The sequence below is a fragment of the Mauremys reevesii genome, linkage group 3 (genome assembly GCF_016161935.1).
Source record: "Mauremys reevesii isolate NIE-2019 linkage group 3, ASM1616193v1, whole genome shotgun sequence".
NCBI lineage: Eukaryota > Metazoa > Chordata > Testudines > Geoemydidae > Mauremys > Mauremys reevesii.
Window position 1 is genome coordinate 98,879,157 of NC_052625.1, and position 16,790 is coordinate 98,895,946.

The 16,790-nt window shown below is 40.6% G+C and overlaps 1 protein-coding gene across 3 annotated transcripts in view; it reads left to right on the forward strand.

The window, feature by feature from the left end:
• The window catches only part of LRP11 (LDL receptor related protein 11), a 32,251-nt gene extending 18,624 nt beyond the window's left edge, over nt 1-13,627 (forward strand). The window contains exons 4-10 of one of the 3 annotated variants that reach the window (XR_005595894.1): nt 2,057-2,182; nt 3,779-3,988; nt 5,823-5,993; nt 7,956-8,012; nt 11,531-11,629; nt 11,959-12,254; nt 12,406-13,626. Coding sequence is in view for 2 of the 3 variants with exons in the window: in XM_039529254.1 (XP_039385188.1) it covers nt 2,057-2,182; nt 3,779-3,988; nt 5,823-5,993; nt 7,956-8,012; nt 11,531-11,629; nt 11,959-12,113 (818 nt within the window). In the remaining variant the exon portion in view is untranslated. Of the gene's footprint in view, nt 1-2,056; nt 2,183-3,778; nt 3,989-5,822; nt 5,994-7,955; nt 8,013-11,530; nt 11,630-11,958 lie in introns of all 3 variants that reach the window. The other 2 variants (XM_039529254.1, XM_039529255.1) reach the window with 2 other exon arrangements.
• Nucleotides 13,628-16,790: the final 3,163 nt, after the last annotated feature.

Sequence of the window (16,790 nt, forward strand, 5' to 3'; positions counted from 1 at the left end):
GTGAAAGACCACTAAAGAAGCAATTAATAAGTGTAAGATCCACAGACTAATGATGATAAAAAAATTCTTTGTGAATTTTTATTTAAAGTAAAGCAGGTTTGGATTGTTTCTTTTTTTTAATGCTTTTAAACTTTCTTCTGAAATGTTTACAACCCAGTTATTGAAGCATTGTGCTAGTGCATGCATGGAAACTGAAATTGGCTAGAAAGTGACAATGTATTTTCAAGTTCTGAAACCGGGGGGTGGGGGTGGGGGAGGGAAGAAGCATGAATGAGGAGAGTAACTTCAATTCTTGAAGTTCTCAGTTTTAGTAATAGGGTCTTTCTACATTAAGGAAATTTGCATCTGTGTAACTATGATTAATGTGCAAAGCAGGGCTTACATTGGTAGATCATACTTTGAAATTTTACCAGATTAAGCTGCACCAGTGCAGCACTTCTCCTTTCGGTGTTTGCACTAATGTAACTAAATGGATGAGTAAAAGAGTGGAAAAGAACCAATTAATAACTTGTACGCTCCACAAATTAATTATATAAATGTATTCAGGAATTTTCTTTAGAGGGTGTTTTTTCAGAGGGGATGAGGTTTCCTTTTAAATATTCCCCACAAATGTTTGCAACCCAAATGATATTGATGTGGTTACACTAGTACAGATTTCCTTAATGCAGAAAGGGCCTATGGTGTTTTTAGCACTAACCATTATAAAATGTTTTTTTCCAAATAATGGTTTTTAGCTGGCAGTGTACATTCATACCATACTTTAACTGTAGTTGTTTTTATGGAGTACAGCAGTGTAATAATTTGAGTTGCTCCCGCACACTGGTTTGCTCTTACAGTCTTAACCAAACGCTGGAGTTGATAGCATTTTACAAACCAAAGAAACATTGGCATTGGGAGAACTTCTGCAAAAGTGATTTGTAAACACCTGATAATTACAAGGTCAGAATGTGTTGCAGGAAAGCCTTTAATATTTAACAGCAATGCTGAAGTGTCCAGAGACAGACATTCTCATTACCAGAGAAATCTAAATATTAGGGCAGGCAGCAATCCAGTTCTTTCCCATTAAGGTCATTTGCAAGAATGTTGGCTCAATGCTACTCATGTACATGCTACATTTGAAATTACTGGGGCTACTCATATGAATAAAGGATGCAGGATCATGTCCTTCCTTTGTCCTTTGATCAGTTTTAACAAAATGCAACACAAAGAAGGAAGGCACACAGCTCTAAAAACAAAATTAGTATGTATGCGTGTGCACATGTAAAATAACATACACTCACAGACAGGAAATAAATATCTAACTATGAAATGGTGTGTGCAGCAAATGGAATTAAAGCCCTGTCATTCAAATGTTCCTGTTTATTTAACATTAGGACCTGTCCTGGGTTTTTTAACCCAAGCCAGACTCCCTACTGATAGTCTGAGCGAGTGCTCCAGGAAGTGTGGCATTTGCTGCTCTGGATTTTTGTAGAAACCAAACTGTTTCCCACCATTAAGAGCTGCTGTGCAGAGCCCACAGGAAGGAAGCCAACTGCTGACTTCTCCCTACTGTAGCCAATATTATGCTCCCTCTGCTGTTTGGGTGCAGGGTAAAACTTCCTTCTTCCTTTAATAGCAGCTGCACTATCAAGCCCCGAAGCTGGCTCTGTTTTTTTTAATTAGAGAGTTTCCCAAATTCACTCACTGAAAGGAGAAGTAGTGCAGAGCTGAGTAAAAAAGTTGGGGAGGGAGGGGTGTCTCAGTACAGGGGCTATGTTTACACAAAGTTTGAAGTATTGCAGACCTCTTGGCAGTTACACCCCCAACTCCCAAACTCCTGCTGTAGAAAAACTACCAAAATAGTGAAGAGGGTGCAGGATCCAGCTCTTCTTTATAGCTCCTGTGTCAACATACATAGTGTGAAACAGCTGCTTCATTCTAGTCTTTCTGCAGCACTTTATTTTACATGTTGTCTTTCTTGGGTTTTGCTATAACATTAAAATATTAATACCTCTTTAGATTTAGTATCCTGTATTTGAGCTTCCCTTCTTGTAATTTGAGAATTGTTCTACCACAGGCTGTACTGGAGTTTGTTCTCGCTACCAGTTTATCTGCGATGATGGCTGCTGCATTGACATCACCTTTGCTTGCGATGGAGTGGAGCAATGCCCGGATGGGTCTGATGAAGCTTTCTGTCAGAACTGTGAGTGCACAGTACACTGTTTTTTGTCTCGGAGGCAATGGCTGGGGGTTCTGACAAGGTATGCGGTAATGTGCTCTCTCAGTGCACAGTTAGCTCTCTCTAATCAGAATAGTTATTTAGAGCCTTTAATTGAAAACAGCAGGTATACAGGGTAGCTGTCCTCTTATTAGGTGTTCAAAAATGACCTGAAATGTGTTTTTAAATCACTTTAGAACTGTTGGAGATTCCAGAGTAACAGATATTAAATAGTTCTCAACAAAACATTTGAAAGATCAGTTCTTTCTTTGCTTTTGTTCCAAGGCCAGGGTTCTTGTTTTCATCTGAAGGAATAGCTGAGAGGTTGAACATCTAATGCAGAGTACACATCGCAAAAGTTGTACACTTTTCAAAAATTCAAAATGTTGGGATGTTTAAAAAGGATCTCTTATGGGATCCAGCCAATTCCCACTGCCTCGTTATCTTGCATCCCCCAACCCAGTTTACACCTCACACAACTTTGACTTTATGCCCTTCTTTTGTTCTGCAGTGGGACTATGCTGTAAAATGCTCTCTCTTCTTGATATGGTACATTGTTTATTAGGAGTGTAGTTAAGATTTAGAAAGGAATATAGTCCCAGGCTACATTAAATTATCAGTTCTATCCACTCTCAGTTTTATGTAGTGGTGGTGGAGAGTGTTTTTATGAATTGAATTGAAATGATTGCACCTTCCCAACACCTGGGTATCTGAAGGAAGGCTGGTCCACTAGTTCGATGCTAACCTGGGATTCTGGAGACATGGGTGCAAGTCACTTAATTTCCCAGTGGCTCAGTTCCCCATCTGTAAAATGGGGATAGTTCTAGTATGGTGCTCAGACACTATTGTAATTGGGATCTAAGATAAGTACCTAAGATTGATTGATTGTTGTGGGTTTTGTGGCTGAAATGCTTAGACACTTCTTCAGAGATGTGCTACCCATTTTGTGAAATAATTAGAGGTTGACTGTGGGATCCTGGTAGCTTTAAACTTCGATAGTCTTAATCCACACTTTCTAATAAAGTGAAAAGCATGATCATTACATGTAGATTATTGTATTTTAGTTTTATATACTAGCGCTGCAAAAGTAGAGACATTAAAAGTTAATTTTATAATTATATCACATCACAGGGCGACCCATAGGATGTTTTCTCAGTTTAAAGAGAGTTTAGCAAAAAACAGGAGAGCAGAGAATCCTAAATCCAAAGAATTGGTTATTGTTGGTAGCAGATTTGCTCAGTAATGACATTGGTGAGATTAAGGAAAGCCTCATTTGATTCATTGCTGTAGCCATACATTGTTCACTCTGAGTTGTCACTTTTAAGAACATAACTCTTTTCAAGGGATTATCTAGTGGGAGCTATGCATCTAAATCCTCTGTAACTCTGAAAATTTAGAGTCAGCATCTCAGAAGGCAAAGAAAAACTGTCATATAATAGTGGTCTGAATGCTGAGTGGTATCAGAATGTGATAAACATGTTAAAACTCCCTCATGCCAAATTCTGCCATCTTTACTATCACAAAACTCCCATTCACTTTAATTCCATACAAAAATAATTGTTTTTATTTCCATTAATTCAGTCAGTCCTGGCCGAAAGACAGTGACTCATGCAGCTATCAGCACTGCCCAGCAAAGGATCGTAGGACTGACTAAAGATGCAGACAACTCTGTGGAAAACACCCAGAAAAACACTATAAGAAATCAACCACTACTACTATCACTTGACGCAGACAAATCTAACCAATCACTTTCTCAGGGACCAAAGAAACAAATCAGTGAGTTTATGCCAGGTAAGAATTAAAAAAAGAAATAGTTTCAGTTAGTCAGTCTTTATTAACCAAAAAAAGCACCTTTTATTATAGATGGCACTTAGTAATGTAGGTAATGTGGGGGAAATTGTAGGAAGTTAATAATTATACCTAAAAATTTACCTTTGAAGTTTGCCAGGCATCATTTCTAGCAGTTGGTAAAAAGAAAAGAAAAATTCCAAAATGTTAGAAATACAGTCTAACCAGTTTAGAGGCAAACAGTACAAAACACTCAAAGAGAGCAAATATGGAAAACTTCTGCTGTGGACTCTGCTGTTAATTATTTATATAGCAACATCAACATGCTAGGCAGTTTACAGGCACGTAGGAAAATAGTTTCAATGGGACTTCATACATAGGAAGGTACTATTTAGTGTGAGGAAGGGTGATAGTATCTGCCCCGATGTGAACTGAGAGAAGGAAATTCTTTGTGTTATGATCTCTTCCCTTTTTAGAAATGCACTTTTAAGAGTATGACTAGCTGATGTAAATGTAGAGAAGGTTCAGTGTCTGATGTAGCACAGTCTTTAAATGGTGCGTGGTCGCGACGCGTGCAGCGGTCATGGTGGACGCAGGACACCATGTGGACCAGGAGGCGCAGGCGGGGAAAGGTCGGGAGTCGTGATGATGGACCGAACCGCTGGATGAGGTGCTGAGGGTGCTGAGGGAGGCCCTGAGGGAGGCAGGCCTAACTGGCCAAACCGGAGTCTAGGATGAAGATGATGGAGGAGTGGACTTCTGATGGTGATGGCCAGAAATGAAAGCGCGGAGGCCGTACAAGGCCGGCCCAGGCGCCATTCTATCAGCTTCGCCCTGATATGATGGCTCGCCAGCCAGTCGTCGATGGATGAGCGCGCGAGTGGGTGCGGCTACGGCGGAGGGCTGCGGGCCCACTGCCGCGCGGCACTAAAGACTCACTGGGGCGCACGAAAGGCTGGAAGGGTAGCACCGCAAAGTGGTACCAGCACCGCATTGACCAGCGGCGCAGGTAGCGCCGATGGGGAGGGATATGGCGGATAAAGCACGACGCTATTCCATTCGCCGGGCAAACCAGTCTCCCCGGACCAGGGGAGGAAAGATGGTCCCCAGGGTGACCATGCGAAATTTGAGAAGCTGAGCAGGTCTTGGCTGAGTCCCCCGGAGGGGATGGGATGAGAAAGATAAAAATAAATGCCCCCTGCGCCCCGCCTCGCATCGGCCCTCTCCCTGGCAAAGCTCAGAGTCATGTCTCAGACTCAGAGGTGGAAGATTGCTCGTGAGAGGGGGGTCCTGAAGAGGGGGGGGGGGTGGTGGTGGAGGAGAGGGGGAAAACTGAAGGCGGTAACCATACTGGGGTTTGTAAGCACCCAGTTGTGTGTGTTTTTTTGGGGACGGGAGTGAAGTGGGGAGGGAAAGGCTAAAATAAGGGGGAAGGATCTCTGGAAGAGTCTGATGGATCACCGGGCGCCCCATCAAAATGCTGCTTGGGCCCTTGAGGGGCCTTGGAAGGCGCCTGGGCCTGGTTGCGCCTGTTGCCCGACAGTCTACGGCGGTTCAGGCTGCCTCTCCGACTATTATACGGCCGCGATCTGGATATATACCCCAGCCGGCCCGCTGGAGTTGCTAGGGTAAAAATGTTCCGAAGAGCCGTGCACGCACGGCGCGCACACCTAACTGGAATGCATAGGAGCAATCACTCGAAGAAGAAGAATAAGTTACAAGTACACAGAGAGTACAAGACCCTCACATTTTAATGGACTTTTAATGTTTAGATGTGAGCTTAGCTTCCAGAGATACAACTGATTAGAGAGATGGTTTTCTTTTCTTGTTGCAACAGAGCAGTGCTTGGTGCCCCCCGCTGCCGGCCCTTGTAAAGGGCACTTCCCTCGCTGGCACTTTGATGTTTCTTCAGGCACTTGCCTACATTTCATCTATGGTGGCTGCAAAGGGAATGAAAACAACTTCCTTCAAGAATCTGACTGCCTCAGTGAATGTGTAGAAATTCATGGTAAAAATGACCTCCGTTGGGAATAAGGGAATATATCTTTATAAAGGGTTTTATTTATTTATATTTGCTCCAGCAGTGTAAAATGAACTCTGCAACAAAGGCTCTTTAGAGGAATAACTTAAAATTCTCTATTCTGCCTGAAGTCCTTTTACCTCTTACATTTATTACTAACACCAAAGATTATAACTGAAAGTGAGAGGAAAATGGAATGGTAGCTTGTATTCAGTTTGTTTCCTTTGGCTATTGTCCACACTTCTGTATTGACAGTGTCAGTGTTTACCTCTGCTCAGTCGGTTTCTTGGTCAGCTTCCCATGTTAGCATGTGCCTTTCACACACAAAAAGAGGAAATGGAAAAACATTTCAAAAAATGGGAAACTGATTATAAAACCACAGAAATTGGTGTGGGGAGTCAGGAGCAGGAGTAGCACCTGAAACTACTTTTAACTCACTTTTTTAAGTAGGAAAGATTTCCAGCTGTCTTTCTTTAATTCTTGTGCTTTTACTGTTACTTTTTTATAATTTTCAGTTAGAATTTAAACTGATTTCAGTTAAAGTTAAAAATGTCCTTGTAGAATAGAATCTCACTGATCTACTAACCCAGTACTTTTAACTAAAACCATGGTAATCTCTGCCCATATCTCAGCATTGTTATAATAGCTTACATTTCTCAGACTTCACCACTCTCACAGCATATGCTACAGCACATTTACTAGTATGCTAATATAAGAGTAACATAACTAAATGATACTTATCAAAATAATTGAAAGCAAGTGCATTTTGTGATAAAGTACTCTTGAATTATCAGGGATTAAGCAAATAAACCTACTATGCAAGGATTAGTAATAACAATGGATCTGCAGGGCACTCATGTACAGTTAGCAAGGTTCTGCAGTATCTCTTCATGTCCCATGGTGGGAAGTCTGTGCTGATGAAGTACTGATAAAAATCTAAATCTCAGCACATTGGGGTTTGGGATTTAAAAACGTCAATTATAAAAACGGTCAATTAAGAAATACAGGCTTGGCAGACAAGTACACATTTTTGGGATGAGATGTTTCCTTAAGACACACTGTTGCTTTTTCTGAAGAATTCTGAATAAATCCAGTAATACTTTGACACAAAATATTTATATGAAGCTGTGTGGTATGAGCACCTCAGCCTCAAATAATTTGGGCCTGAAGTCCTAGGTAGCAAACTCAAAGCACTGAAACTTATAGTCTAATCTACCTTGTGTTTGCTAGTACCGATGTGTTTCTACTGGTTTAGTGAGAAGAATCAATTACAGGATAGTCCCTTATTGCAAAAAATCCCAATAGTAACCAGCCTTGTGGTGATGTCATATAGGGGAACGATGGTAAATTTTGTTTCTGGGCTTGCTGTCCTTCCTGGCTGAAGAGAGTGCCTTGATTGCACAATAGGGTCCCTCCAGCCAGCTGATGAGTGGAACTGTTAAGCTTTCAAGGAAACGTCTTCAGTCCTTTGCTTGAAAGATTGTAGTTTCACTTTTGGCACAGGCAGGGTTAAAGGAGTAAATCCCATCAAGGAAAGAAGGACCCCAGTCTTCAGTGAGAATAAAAAAGTGCTAACACTGAGGAGAGCTAAGGATAGCGTGAGTAGAAGCCATTCAGGCTTCCTCACACAAATCTATAAATGTACTTGTGTAATAAACAACACTCCCATTTTAGTATAGGTCCTCTCCTGAGTTGGCATGCCAAATTCTCTAGTGGTTCTCTCAGCTGGACCACATGTACATAATGTTTACACCTGTGAATAACAAGATGAGGCCCACCAAGCTAATTTTACGTGTGAGCTCAATGAAACTGACAGTATGTCTCCCAGGTGTTGCAAAGGTAGTGTTATAAACCACTGTGCCTCAAAAATATATTAAAATGAAGTCTTAATCTCAACCAATGAGAACTTTCTTTGCAAAATATGATTTTTTTTAATATATTCATTAACAGGTGCAATTTCACAACAGACTGCAACGGATCCGTCATCTCAGTCCAATTCAGAGCCAGGTTTGACTTGTTTTTAAATAATTATTTTGTATATTGTCACAAAATTATAGGTGAGGGAAGGTAAATGAAGTGGTTTAATAGATGCAATGGTTGGAAGTTGACACCAGGCAAAAATCAAACTAGAAATAAGTGGAAATTTTAATAGCAAGGGTAATTAACTATTGGAACAGCTTACATGAGGATGTGGTACGTTCTCCATCACTTTGAATCTTTACATCAAGTCTGGCAGTCCTTCAGTAGTATGCTCTAGTTCAGTGGTTCTTAACCTTTACTGCAGCCTGCACTCCTTTGGTTCCCAAAATACGTTCTTGCACCCTTTATCAAAAATTGTTGAAGTAGGTCAGTTCTTTAAACCTAGATATATTTTTTGTTTGTATATTACAGTAATTGTTAAAAAAAAGTATAATGTTAATAAATACATAGGTTTGATGAAACAAAGTAGTTGTACTTACGTGCCTGTGTTTAATTTGTGTTTTCGATGATTTACCTTCTAAAACAATCTGGCATGTCTCGCACCCCCAGAAAGGGCATCTCGCACCCCCGGGGGGGGGTGCACCCCAGGTTAAGAACCACTGCTCTAGTTCAACCATAAGTTATGGACTTGATGCAGTGTTATGCAGAAGGTCAGCCCTGGAAATCATAATGGCCCCTCCTGATCTTAATCTATGAAGAGAAGAGATTTTCTTTGTGATAAGAGGTTGCAGGAAGCAGTTTCTTACTCTTCCCTTTAAATTACAATGATCGTTAACAACACTAGTGGGGACATGTCACCCTTCCCTTCTCCCCTCCACTAGTGAGCTCCCCATCAGTGAACTTGCTTCTGGGTACTAAGATATTGGATAAATGAATCTCTTTGCTACATGTGCTCAGATACTATAATGATGGACAGCAATACAAAACTCTGTATTAAACCGATCCTTAATGTGTCTGACTGGACTAACTGTGGTGTGGATTATTTAGGACTCTGCTTACACTAGATGAATTACCTGTTGTTAACCATGGGCTAACTCACTGTCCCTACACTCCCTCCCCAATTGGTGTTGGAAATAGACCACAAAGTAGACAAAGCTTGTGATAAAAAGATATGAGACACCTTGTGCAGAGAGCACACTTTCTGCAACAGGGTCATGGCTTGGCTCTGTCTACACTAGTCCCCAAAACGTTTTCGACTGTCATTGACATCAGATTCTGGGGGACTGGCTGGGAACAGTGGTCAAAAGAGGGAAATTTCCCTCTGTAGACACACCCTCTGAGTTGTGTAATTCACACACCTTCTCCCCAAGAGACCAAACACATCACTTCTGTATTGCAGCTAAGTTGTTGTCCTAAAGCTGCTTTCCAGCATGGTGCTCACCATTGGCTGCCTATTGTGGTGCTATTACATTTGTGAGGTGGTGTGATAGAAGTTTGCTTGCAGCTAAGCACATTGGAATGGCAAGCTGGCTGGGAGCAGCAAGAGCAGCTCTAGCAATCACAGTCTGTGTAGGAGGCCTGAGTTTAGGAATGCCCCCAAGACTGTCACTTCTCGTGTATAAGTCACTGTAACAACGTTGCATTCCTCAGGTTTAGTGTCCCAACTGGTCTATGCCAACTGCCTTGCTGCACTGTTTGGTGAGGGAATCACAACCCTTCACTGAATCCCCTACTCTACTCTACTTTACTCATGCTTCTGAGACACACAACCGCAGGAGCCACAACTTAAATGTATCACCAATTTGTTATCCTATATAAACGCACACTGTATTGGGCACAGGCTAAAAAATAAGGTGAGAGTCATAAAATACAAATGCAGCAAAGAGTCCTGTGGCAAAATAGAAATGTTAACTCCAGACAGACTGATAGTACTAAATGTACAGCTAGACAAGCAATACGCTGAAGTACACATTATGTCACATTAGGAAAAAAAATCCTTGCTCAGACTCAGTGCTCCTAAGTTATCTCAGCAAAACTGTCACCCAGCTTGTTCGCTCAGGGTCATACGTCCATGCAGGACTCAGGGGAATGTATTTCAAGACCCAGGAAGAGACTGTGCTAGGGTGAATGATACGTTTCAAAGGCAAACCAGATTCCTTTGTCCTTCAAAAATCTACACACACACTTTGTATGAAAGCACTACAGTTGCCCATTGTATCTTGTTCAAAAACCAGTCTGGAGTTGCCTCGTCTTTTTTTCCAGCCCACAACAGATATGGACACTAAGCAGTATTAGCTTTGATTGGCCTTGCCCAGCCTATATTAATAGCCATTTTCTTAATGATCCTACAACATGTCTTGTGATGGGTCTGTGTTGTTCCCCAAAATTTGTTCCCCCAAATTCTCCCACTTTTGCTAGATGAACCTCTATAAGCTGTTGGCCCTAAAACTTGCATTGTCTTGGCATGATAGAGATTTGAAAATATTCATCCTTTAGATCGAAAGTGAGAATGTTGATGGGTCTAGGCTACGTCTACACTATGGAGCCATATCAGCCTAGCTTTGGCAGCATAGCCCTCTAGTGTAGATGCAGCCTGCACTGGCAGAAATTTTTCTGCTGTTGTAGGAACACTGTCTCCCCAAATGACATTCTCTATGCCAACTGAAGCACTTTTCTGTTGACATAGGTGCATCTACACAGGGATTTTGTCGGCATAGCTTGTGGGTTTTTTCACACTCCTAACTGACATAGCTATGCCAGTATAAGTTATAAGTGTAGACCAAACTGCAGCCTGTCACTTTCATTAAGTCACCCTGTTACTGCATCATGGATTACATAAGATTGCAAAGCCATGAGTGGAGACTATGGGCTGAATTCTGTAGAATCTGTGTAAGCAAAACTGCTATTATGGATAGGCTAACCACCACCTCAACTTTAACAGTTCCTTAACAGCAATAAAACACGTGCTTTCTTATCCCTTTACAGTCTAGAAACAACACAGTTTTTTAGCAGCTATTCTACATTAAGTTGAAGAGCCCAAATCAACACATTCACCTTCCTTAGAATACCTTTCCCACATATTTATGACCTCCTGAAAGTATTTAGCTATAGTACTATAAGATTTGGATGTTGGAGAGGGAGATGGGTCAGAGTTAAGGGTGTTTGTGGGACCTAACTGAATTTCCTGACTTACAAAACTTGATTTTTTTCAAAACTGTAACCAGAATTAGAAATGTCCTGGTTTTCAAGTATTTATAGCTCTCTTCTGTGGTGTTTTAACTGATATTTGGTTACATCCCTAATGACGTCTTAGTGAAATTTTTTGTCTGGAACTTATATCTATCTCTTAGCCAATACATACTGAAATTACCTATGCATGGCTGAAGTTTGTTGTAGTTGGTGCATGATGTAGGGGGATTTTTCTTTGTAACTTAAGTTTAAAAAAAATTATTTCAAAACATATACGGATCAGTAGCTCTTAACCTGGAGTATGGTAAATTTATCCACTTGCACCTTGAGTAGATTGTCACATGATTCAGAGACAAATCCATTTCCTCAATCACTGAATTGTAATATTGATCTCTCTCTCGCTTGATTTTATGCAGCTAATAGTTCCTCAGGGAAAAGGACAGATACAAACGAAAATGGCATTGTTGTGTCAAAAAGTGATCAGGCTGCAGGGGGGCATCCAGTCCCAGAAACAGGTAAGACTGATTATATATTTAATCTACAGATTTTCTCTTATTTCTGATCTTTAAAATCAGATCATCATCAGCTCAGCTAGTATTTTTCAGGAAGGTGTGACAGACCCAGATAAAAATAATAAGGAAAGGAGTAATATGCTACCTTAGCAACAATACTGTTAATACATGTGATTTATATGTCATAGTTTCCCAGTGTAGGGTGCACAAGATAGTTCTGCATTACTTCAGCCAGGCTGGGTGCTGTTGCTTAAAAAATGCAAGAGAACTGTAATTTTCCCCCACCCCATTTTTGGTATGTTAAAGTGTAAACTTTCTTAACCTCTCTCTAGGTGCTGTGCTACCCCTGGCTTTAGGCTTGGCCATCACTGCTTTGCTGCTGCTTATGGTTGCTTGTCGGCTGCGTTTGGTGAGACAGAAACTTAAAAAAGCTCGCCCCATTACATCTGAGGAGTCTGACTACCTCATAAATGGGATGTATCTATAAAGATGGGATTTAGGTTGCTTGTTTTTTCCACTTCGCAATTTTCCATAAGCCTCTGCCTCCAGCAAATGACTCTCTCTTTAATAAGACTTCAAGCTTTAAAAAAAAAAAACCTTCTAGAAATCTCTCTTTAAAGTCTGCAAGGTGAGAAACCTGTTTGCCCCCTTTGGTTATATAGTAGATTTTTCTATTAATTACCAAGTCCAATTAGTAATTTGGATTAAATCCTGCTGGGGTTAAAAAAAAAATCAATGCAGGCTATGCCTAAAAATAACCATGTTTTTATCGTATGCAGAAAATGCTGCAGGTCGGAGAGCCCACCACTGGATTTCAGAGTATCTTAGTCTTACACCTCATTTACTCCCATTCAGGAACACAGCTGGACACAGTTGTGTTTCATGTCCGATAGTAGCCCAGGATTAGAGTAATTGGGATACAGCGAATCAGGACGGAGACCCGCTGACAGAACTGTGTAGGAAAGTCAACACCTTACCTTGCTCCTCTCACTGGAGAGTTGCCCTTTAAAATATACACACTGTTGTTCAGCAAGTTCATTTACCATCTGAAGAAGATTTGCACATCTGTTAAAAATGCAGCTTATGCACGGGAAATGTTTTTGTCTTTGTTAATTAATAGCAATCTGCATCTAAGCAAAGTGCCACCTTTTGAATTGCAGTTTTGATTTTTAAAAAGTATTCCCCATCCTGCATAGCTTAAATCCCTTTACAGCTAGGACTCAAAAATGCAAACATGTAACATTCCAGTGAAAAATATCAGCACGTTTGGACCTACTCAGTGCCAACAGCACATGTGTGAGATCATGGGACTGTCCCCTCCCCTAAAGATCATAGCTTGTTCACCTTTTCCATCCCTAAGCCAACACACAGAATTTCGAAAGAGATACATGCAGTGACTTTGGTTTGTGCTTGGGCCTGGCCATACCTTTGTTAGAGGACAGGATTTGTTCTATTCAGTGTTGTCAGTAATAAGTGAAGTTAGTTCCAACCAGACTTACACAATCAGTGCGATTGCTGCTTCTACTTCAGTGGGCTTGATACTCAGGACTAAACTTTCCATATAAATACACATGAGACGTTCCTGCTTCTGGAGAAATTTAAGAATCTTGGCAATTGAACCCTCAGCTCCCAGCAAAGCTTTAAAGCTTCAGTGGCTATCCCAATAAAAATCTCCTAGAACTAGAGCAAGTAGTTGATGTGTGAATGAATTTAAAATGTGCTAACAGTAAAATGTGTTCAATACATGTTAAATATATACTGTGCTGCTTATTCTGTTTGTCTGAATGTGCAAGGGTGTCACATCCATCAAGAGTCCCAGTAAAAAAATCAAGACAGATGAGGTATGCATCTTTTTGTATGTCGTCCTTTGTACTTCAAGGAATTAAAGTCAATTTGAATATTGCTGTGGTATACAAATCACTAATCAAAAAGCCCATGATGTTCAAGTCTTGATTACCTTTATGAAAAATAATAGCGATAATAAACTTATTTTATTCTTAAATTTTTTCATTGTGTTCATTAGCAGTTAAAGTTTAAATTCTTGTGTTAACATTGTCCTTGCCAGACAGCTTGCATTTTCTGGAGGGAAGGAGAGATCAAACCATCATGTCAGTAGTCTATTTCCCCCTTCCTAAACAGCATTAAAAGGGGCTGAAGTTTATATTTCCCAGAGTGGATTAATTTCAATCAAAACAATTTAAATCACTGATTTTAATCATATTTTGCATTTATACTTCTAAGTTATTTTCCTGAAGGTAGGTTGATTTTTATCATAAGCAAGCATTAAGCCATGTTGATTTGCAACCCAATATTGTATTTACATTAAATTTGGTGCTTGTTTTTCCTAACCAGAGGGATGCACTATATCAATACACATTTAAACAATTTTATAACTTAATTATTCAAATTATTTTTTACATTTGTATTGTTGGGAAAGGGTGCATCATGCATTTCTTATTTACTAGATGATTGACTTTTTATGTCCGATTTGTGTCAAACTCTATTTGGATGGAACAGAGACCTTTGAAGTTTTCCAAAACACACACACACATACAGAGCATTAGCCACCACAGCACAACAAATTATTAGGGAACTCATGTGGGAGACCCAGCTTTGAGTCACTACTTGGAAGTAGGCAGAGGACTTGAACCTGGGTCTGTTACAGCCCAGGTAAATAACTGCACCAGCAGGCTACAGCCACACTCTGCTGTCTTAATCTCTCCTGCTGAAGCTGTTCCACTTTGTATAACTAATTAAATGACCTATAGAAAGTCGCTTTTCCAATTACTAATTGTTGGGGCACTCACCTGAGATGTAGTAGCCTCAAGTTAAAGTTCCTACTCATTGAAATATTTAATTTATACGAAGTGGAACAGCTCCAACACTAAAGACCCCAGAATAATAATAATGCTTTCTATCTCACAGGGGTGTTGTGGGCCACGCTACATTAAAGATTGTGACGTGCTTTGAGATCACCAATGAAAAGCACTGTACAGTAACTCCTCACTTAAAGTCGTCCCAGTTAATGTTGTTACATTACTGATCAATTAGGGAACATGCTCATTTAAAGTTGTGCAATGCTCCCGTCTAAGGTCCTTTGGCAGCCGCCTGTTTTGTTTACTGCTTGCAGGAAGAGCAGCCCATTGCAGCTAGCTGGTGGGGGCTTAGAACCAGGGTGGACTGGCGACCCCCGTATCAGCTCCCCGCTCCCCTAAGTTCCCTGTACAGCAGTTGCCTGCCCCCACTCCCATGTGCTGCTCCTGCCCTCTGCCTTGGAGCTGCTCCCCAAGACTCCTGCTTGCTGTGCCAGGGGGGAGGGAAGAGGGAGGCTAATATCAGGGTGTCCCCCTCCCTCCTGCACCCCACTTACCCCATCTTCCATAGAGCAGGGCTCAGGACAGAGGGAGCTTGCAGCAGCTGGGGTCTCAGCAAGCTGATCTAATTAACAAGGCAGTGTACTTAAGGGAAATGTGCATCTCTCTCTCTCTCACACATAGTGTGTCTCTCTGTCTGTGATGCTCTCTCCCCTCCCTCCATTCCTGCTGCCTTGCAGAGTGAGAGAATTAACCCTTGAGGGCTCAGCCAATTGCTAGTTCGTCATTTAGCAGTAAGGGAAATATCCCACCCTCTGACTCCTGCACCTCAACCAAGCTTCACAATCATCATCACTGTGTACCAGTATTAAAAGTTTGTTTAAAACTTATACTGTGTGTGTATATATATAATAGTCTTTTGTCTGGTAAAAAAAATTTCCCTGGAACTTAACCCCCTCATTTACATTAATTCTTATGGGGAAATTGGATTCGCTTAACACCATTTTGCTTAAAGTCGCATTTTTCAGGAACATAACTACAACATCAAGTGAGGAGTTACTGTATAAGAAATGTTATGCCGCCTTTTTTGGGAATTTAACAACAAAAGTCGAGGTTTTTGTTGTTTTTTATATATAGTTTTTTGGCAATGAGGGTAGGTGGTGTGGAGTGGGAGAGGAAAAATGCTGTGTTAACCTGCATAGTGTTTTTAAAAACTTATGTCAAGGGCACATGGTGCTTTGGATGGGTCCCTCATGGGTTGGATATTTTTTCAGATCAAAATAAATTGTAAGCAACACAGAGGTCTTTTGAGCATGCCAGCAAGTACAATCAGAGTACTTCAGTTGAGAAGTGATGGTAGGTACTTTATTTTAATACCAAGGTTTTGTCTCCTCTTGGCAGCAATGATAGTGGTAGCTCAGTTTTTTCCTGTTTAATCTTCAAGATAACTCTCCTAATGGCACTGATGTTCAACTGAATCCCACAACAAAATTAGGCCAAGTCTACAAGCCCTAATTCTGAACTCATGACATGTGAATCACACTTAACACCCATCAGTACAAGGAATTAACACAATATAAAGCTGATGTGAAATGATCAGGCTTAATATCTCAAGTATCTGGGTACAACCAAATCAGGTCAGTAATTAACTGAAGCCAGAGGCAAATTCACACATATAGGTCTTCATTTAGGACATGACCAGAAATAACATGTACATGGCCTTTATATTTCTTTTTGGACACAAGAATGATCAGAATGTGACAGGGAGACTTGATACAAAACTCTTTGAAGAGAAAAAAATTACTCATATGGGTTCCTCTCACTTTTAATTTTATTTGGCAAAAGTAGCAATTCAGAGAGTTTATACCTCATTTATTCAAGCTCTTCAAATCCTCTGTCTTTCAACTTCTCTTCTCCAAGAAGCCTTTAGACCAAAACCATTGCTTCATTCACCATGGAGGAATCTCAACTTTCAGACTCTCTCAATGCTACCCCTAGATTCAGATTAAAGTAATGTGGCAAGCATCACCCCTTCCTGTGGAACACACATTCTAACCCCCAAACACCCTTAGTCCCAGAAGTCTTATAGCTCCTGCAATGTGGGTCTTTTACACAGAAAATTTCAGATCATATCTACCACCTCATCCAACATAAGACAGCTTGTTACACTTTGTCTAGAGAGGAGAATTTGGATACATTTGCATTCTCATTCTTAATTTAACTGATTAAATTAGTGAGAAGAGGCAAAGTTAAGAACTCAGTAAATTAGAATGACAGTGACCAAAAGGCTAAAAGTTAGGATTAAGATGGTGTTATCTGCTGAGATATTTTATCCTGCTGCATGAATCATT